Source organism: Ranitomeya variabilis, chromosome 2, assembly GCF_051348905.1.
Source record: "Ranitomeya variabilis isolate aRanVar5 chromosome 2, aRanVar5.hap1, whole genome shotgun sequence".
Lineage (NCBI taxonomy): Eukaryota > Metazoa > Chordata > Amphibia > Anura > Dendrobatidae > Ranitomeya > Ranitomeya variabilis.
In genome coordinates this window covers 579560829-579567535 of record NC_135233.1, presented here as the reverse complement: position 1 = coordinate 579567535, position 6707 = coordinate 579560829, and the positions used below count along the sequence as shown (strand labels likewise).

At 41.0% G+C, this 6707-nt stretch overlaps 1 protein-coding gene across 1 annotated transcript; it reads left to right on the top strand.

The window, feature by feature from the left end:
• Positions 1 to 685: 685 nt before the first annotated feature.
• Positions 686 to 2668, top strand: LOC143803886 (uncharacterized). The gene is made up of 4 exons (XM_077281647.1): positions 686 to 691; positions 1233 to 1281; positions 1554 to 1639; positions 1749 to 2668. The coding sequence occupies exons 1-4, from the start codon at positions 686 to 688 to the stop codon at positions 2064 to 2066; spliced, it is 459 nt and encodes a 152-aa protein (XP_077137762.1). The 3' UTR covers positions 2067 to 2668.
• The last annotated feature ends 4039 nt before the right edge of the window (positions 2669 to 6707 follow it).

The following is a 6707-nucleotide window of genomic DNA, read 5'->3' as shown; positions in this document are numbered from 1 at the left end:
ATATTAAAAAAATAAATTAATTAAAACATTAGCAGTTTACATGTTTTCAATAGTTGGAAAAAATTGATAGCACATTCCCTTTAATTAGTGATGAGCAAGCGTGCTCGAATAAGGAGTTATCCGAGCATGCTCAAGTGTTAATGGAGTATCTTTGGCATGCTTGAATACTACATTCGAGTCCCGCGGCTTCAACACTCATGGCTGTTCGACAGCCGCAACACATGCAGGGATTACCTAACAAACAGGATATCCATACATGTGTTATGGCTGTCGAACAGCCGCGAGACATGCAGCCTCGGGGACTCGAATATAGTATTCGAGCACGCCGAAGATACCCTATTAACACATGAGCGTGCTCGGATAACAACTTAGTAGAGCATGCTCGCTCATCCCTACCTTTAATGAATTGGGCCCCAAACGTTTTGATCTGATATATAATGAAATTTCAGTCCTTCTGTATGTAAAAGTAAAGCTGTGCCTTCAGATTATCCCCACAGCTCCTTATAAGCAGAATTACAACACGCACATATGAAATAGGCTGAAGAGAAATAAGAGCATCCTGTCCCTTTAAATTCAGTGTGTTACATGATACTAGTCAGCAGCCAATAGGATCGCTGGATTTGAATTAGCAAAAAAGCAAACTGTCAATCATCCTCAGTCTGTTACAGGACCGAGAGCAGTGAAGATGTGGGTGAGGGCTCCCATCCCATAATCTGATGTTACTAATACCACCAAAATTCAAAATAGGAGGGAATGGCTGTTGTCACCTGCCACTAGGGGGAGCTATCAGTGCAAAATATATCTACTAGTGCACTGTACTCCCCCTAGTGGCTGCAGGAAAGCAGAATTGTATCGGTGTTACCGATAGTGGTGATTCTATGGCCACATGGAGCATAGCCTTTACTGGAGAATCTACAAACCCCCAGTAAAGGCTATGCTCCATGTGGTCATACTGCCTACATGTATGAGTGTAATGGAGGTCCGATACCAGGGGGACGTTCACTATGAATATGTGTGGAAAGCTGCCGTGTTTGTGTCTTTATCAGATTTGCCACTAAATCTCTTTTAGATTCACAGCTTTTTCTATGACTTCTGCAGAAGAGGATAGATACAGGATTGCAGCTAGCTGCAGATCTCTGGGAGTCAGTAGTTTATTATAACCGGACCCCTTGTCCTATTCTCCATCCCTGATGAATGATTAGTTGACACTCACCAGATTCTTTTTTCTGTAGGATGTCTACCTGAGCCAGGAATGTGTCTTCGGACCTGGATACTTCTCTTGTAAGATTATTTTAATAACTAAAAAGAATTTCCAGATAATCTGAAAATATTGAGCCATTCTTTTAATCCAGCAGTTGATAATCCAGAACACAATGCAGAAAGCCAGAAAATGGTTTTCAATAGTAGATTAAATGCTTTTTATGCCGGGAATCATTCAGAATCCAGCAGGTCACGTTGATGTTCGGTTAAACAAATTTACCTGTAATTTAAAGATTTCGTGCCTCTGGACATTGTATGATTGATCCCATTATATGCTTGCGTTTTCTTTCTAGATTGTCCCAGAATAAAAGAAGAAAGAGATCAACAACTTATGATATACTGCATCATATTCCTGCCATCACCAGTCTTCAACATGGAGGTCACTGATCATACCACATACCATGTCGCATACTATGTGGTCCATGTTCTGTCCACAGATGTGAAGGAATGTTTCAAAAGACAATTGACTTAATCTATTCTTTTCTTAGCGCCTCATGCCGACCAACCGAGAAGCTCAGAAGAAATATCTGCCATATCCTTTGGACGAAGCAAAGCCTGAGCCAACATCAATGATGTCAGAGGACCTGAAAGAAGAGGAGATGAAGATGTCCAAGGAGGCAATGAAATTTCGGGAGGTAAAAGAGCTGGAAAAAGATGAGGCAGAAGACACCATGGAGAAAAAGAAGAAGATGATGAGCAGGCTACAGAAGCAAAAGAAGGAAAGAACAGCAACTCAACCAGAAGAGCTCAGAACCAACCGGCACGAAGACAGAAGATCCACCAGCAGTCCATCAAAACAGAAGTGAAAGTTGTTGTGCAAAAGGACAACTCAACCAGAAGAGTTCAGAACCAGCCTGCACGAAGACAGAAGATCCACCAGCAGTCCATCCGCCAATATATCAACACCAACCTCAGAGGAAGGAGAAACATCATCTGAACCATCCTCCTCAAACCCATGAGACGTTGATGGACTCTATGGAGCCATCATTCCAGCTGTAGTAACATCGACCGCTTCAAATCTAAAGCTAATAAAAAGAATAGGCATAAAATAGTAATTATTGGATTAAAAAAGCTGAAACATGTAGTGAAATTGTTATAAAGACTTTTACAATGTTAGGAGCAGTAATATAGTATGTAAAACTGTAATAAGAGCCAGTACTATAATATTAATTGTATATTAATGGGAGAGACAATAAAAATAACATAAGAAGGTTTGATCCAGGGTTCTTGGACTGATCGCCTTTTCCCGGGGTCAAGAAGGAATTTTCTCCCTGAGACATTAATTGGCTGAACGTGTCCAGGGGTTTTCACCTTCTTCTGGATCAACCGCTTTAGGAATAAGGACCTAGGTATTGGTAAGATTATAGGAGAATTAGCACTAGTGAAATAATAATATAATATAGTATAAAGTGATCATAAAACAGTAACAATTTCACTTATAATAAGTAATAATAAGATTATACTATAAAATAAAAAATATGATATTAATAATATTCATTAAAATTTGAATAGATATTAGGAAATTTGATCCGGGGTTCTAGGACTGATCGCCTTTTTTCGGGGTCAAGAAGGAATTTTTCCCCTGTGACATAAATTGGTTGAATGTGTCTACGTTTTTTTTCCCTTCTTCTGGATCAATAGCATTAGGAGTAGGATGTAATTAATAGTAAATAGAGAAATAATAAAAATAGTAGTAACAATAATCATAATATTTAGTGATAGTAAGGTAAAAAAATATAAATAAATATTTTTTTAAAAATTGTGGCTAGTGATAAAATAGCAGTATAAATTATAATAGTATAGTATTATCAGAAATAGAATAATAATAGCATAGTACGTTATTAGGTATCAGCAGGTTTTATCCAGGGTTTTAGGACTGATCGCCTTTTCCCGGGGTCAAGAAGGAATTTTTGCCCTTGGCACAAATTGGCTTAATGTGTCCAGGGTTTTTTGCCTTCTTCGGGATCAACAGCTTTAATTCTAGGGATCCCATAGTGCTAGAGTAATAATAGTAATAATAAGTAAAATATTATTGCATTAGAAATGAATAGATTACAAGAATAATAATATAATAAGAATAATATAAATACAATAAATAGGTTAGTCTGTTAGTGTAGGGCCCCATCTGATGAGGTCGCCTTGTCGTTGGCAGATGGGCTTGCACAATTTGATCAAAATGTGCACTAAGAACCTCAAATTTATAAGTATAATAACTAATTTATAAAATACACAACTTTGTGTTGTCTCCTTTATTTTACTGTAATAAAGTCTGACACCCACCACCCCCGCCAGTCATCTGTTACCGGTGTTGGGGACTGCTGCTGCCAGTCAGAGGTACACAGTTGCGGAGCTAGCCATCTTCTGGTCATGGCCAAGGCTTGGTACTGCACATACACCTATTCAAATCAATAGGAGGCGGATATGCAGTAGCCTGCAACTGCCACTATCTGAAGATGGCCAGCTCTGCAAGTGAGCCTTTCTGGCCAGCGGCCACCACCGTTGGCACTGTTAGCAACTAATTGGAAGGGGTGCCAGGTGTCGGACCCCGGCCAATCAGACATTGATGACCTATTCTAAGGATAGGTGGAATGCTATTGCCAGGCGCACCTGCATGGTTCCCCTTGCCCCTCCATGCAGGGACACAGTCATACTCACTACCCCGGTCACACAGCCTGATCCCCGTCATGCTCCCTATCTCCAACAATGTGCACCCCACAGCTCCTGGTGGCGGGCCTAGTATGCAATTGTGCTTCCCTGCTTTAAAAGGACCAGTGTGCACATAGTAAAATGCCTCCAGCTAGTGGTTGGAAGGCATATAGTAACTTGAGCACATCTGCAAGATGGCTTCCAACCAATAACTGGGAGGCATCTTGTATATGAGTCCCTCCCCTATTAGGACGTGCCAAGCTACACAGTGACTCATTAGTGAGTGAGGTGGTCTCCTAGTGAGCTGTGAGGTCCCCTGGTCCTGGTGTGGCCAATGTTCAGAACACTTAGTCCCTGGTCCTCGTGCCTGAATCCAAAATCCTTGGTTCTTGTGCAGCCAGTGCCTGAACCTCGTCACTTGTTCCATTTGCGGCCAGTCCCTTAATCAATATTCGACACCTGTGTGCCTGAACATGTGCCTATCCGAGTACACCATATATCCAGCTACAACCAGTCTCCCAATCAGCCCTGTCTGTGACTCCATGTCAGTAACCATTCTGCAGTGATCCTAAACCTAGTACTTTGAATAGAGTCCGAGTCTGTGTCCGTGTCAGTAACAGTTCTACAGAGGATCCAGAACTTAGTAGTCTTAAAGGAGCCCTAGTGTATCAGTGTCTACGTACCTGACTCCTGGGGTCAGCAGCTATAGTACCAGGGACTGCCTAGGAGTAGTTCCTGATGGCTACCTGCAGCAAAGCTAAATTCCACCATCAGGAGCTCCAGTGAACACCTGGTAGCCGCCGAGCTATGCCCTCCTAGGTCAGCCTGGCCCTGTGGCACAGTGGGTCAGTGACACCACGTGCGTCATCGGCGTGTGAAACGGTAGGTCATCAATGAATATGTAGTGGGCAACATCATTAAAATTGCACACCATAAAAAATTGTATCTTGCAATGAGGAGCAAAATGTAAACATCACCAGACACATGCCACGATGTAACCCTAGCATAAAATATATTACTGGCAGCCAATCACAATCAGCCAGTGGAATTGAGTAGTGCAATTGCTCTACTCCGCACATTTTCTGAAGATAGGTTCCCTTTAAAGAGCCCTGATCTCACCATCCAGTCTGTCTGGGATTACATGAAGAGACAGAAGGATTTGCACATTTGACATCCACAGAAGATCTGTGGTTAATTCTCCAAGATGTTTGTGACAACCGCCCTGCTAAGTTCCTTCAAGAACTGTGATCAAGCACAAGCACCTGGAAGAACAGATGCTGTGTTGACGGCAAAGTGCACCAAATATTGATGTGATTTAAATTTCTCTTTTGTTCATTGTCTTTGCATTTTGTTAATTAATAAAAATAATCACCTCTTCTATTTTTTTAAAACATTTTTACCAGAACTTTTTCTACACCTGGATAAAACTTTTGCACAGTACTGTATGTCTCACTTTTATTTGTAATACACTGAAAAATAGGATCGAAAGAAAGGAACAGATCAAGGAAGGAATTTTGTGACTTTTCTAAGTTCAGTATTCATTGAACTGAGCTCAAACACCAGATACAACCAGTAGATAAGACAAGAGCTTTCAGTGTAAAAAATAAAAAAGAATAATCCTTGTTCCCTCTACAAATTCTATTGTTCCAGATCATTCTCTGTATTAGATTTATGGTCTTTTTGCAATTGAGATGTGTACAAATGAGCAATCTGATTTAAACTGACTTTAGACTTACTTGTACGGTCATTTTGAAATACTGCGGATTCAATTTCTATAAAATGCGGCACGATAAAAGGTTATACATTTGAAATCAATGCATTTGATGTCAGCGTCCCCGGTACCGATGTAATGATTTATCATGATCACATGACATTCCCTTCCTAAATTGTTCAGCTTCTGTCTGTTGTAAGCAGACGTTATCATCCATCATCAGATTACCCGTGGAATGCTACTCCCAATATGTGTTCTGCTTTTCCACTGTCGTTAAAACTAGGATTTCACTAAAACTGCCATATCAGTTAATTGTTGTAATCTAGTTCTGGATATCAGACCCCAGAACACTGAGTCCATTATTTTTACCATTTTCTATTTTTATAGGTCAAGTGTTCCTCTAATGTCAGCTATTGTGTTCAATTTAACGGAGTTGTCTCAAATGATTTAAAAGTGTTGTCAAATGTTCCTTTAGTTAATTGATGGAATTCCCTGATAAGTACAGCAGACAGCAGTCACTAATACTTCTAAGGGTGGTGAACTGTGCTATCGCGTTCCTACCTCTAAAGACACCAATCGAGTTATGTGTTAATAAAAATAGAGTTAATGTTGGGACTAGCCCCTAATGAGAGGGGGTGGTGTTAGGGCAAGTGGCTGCTTCCTGTGAACTAGACAGTTCGAGTTTGGAGTGTGAAGTGAGCAGTGCTGACTAAAGGGTGATTCACAGTGAGAGGAGACTAAGGCAAGGGATAGTGTGATCCTAAAGAAAAGTGACTGATGAGACAGAGTTGCCTTCTGGAGAAAGGTCCTTGAAGATGATGCCAAGTCATGAACCCCAGAGCTTGTAGTGCAGAAGGTAAGGGACCTAAGAAGGACTGAGTATGACGAACTAGTGGGGGTCCCAAGTGCAAGAGTTCTAGGGAGCCAGAAGTGGAAGAAAATAAAGAAGAAATAGGATGCGAAACATCTGAGCAAGCAAGGAGACTTGCTGATCAGGGCTGTAGCATTAAAGCAGGGTTGTGGTAAAGTAGGGAGAAACAGTGTGCCTCACTAGCCCTGTAGTAAACTACGGAGCAAGGAGACTGTGTTG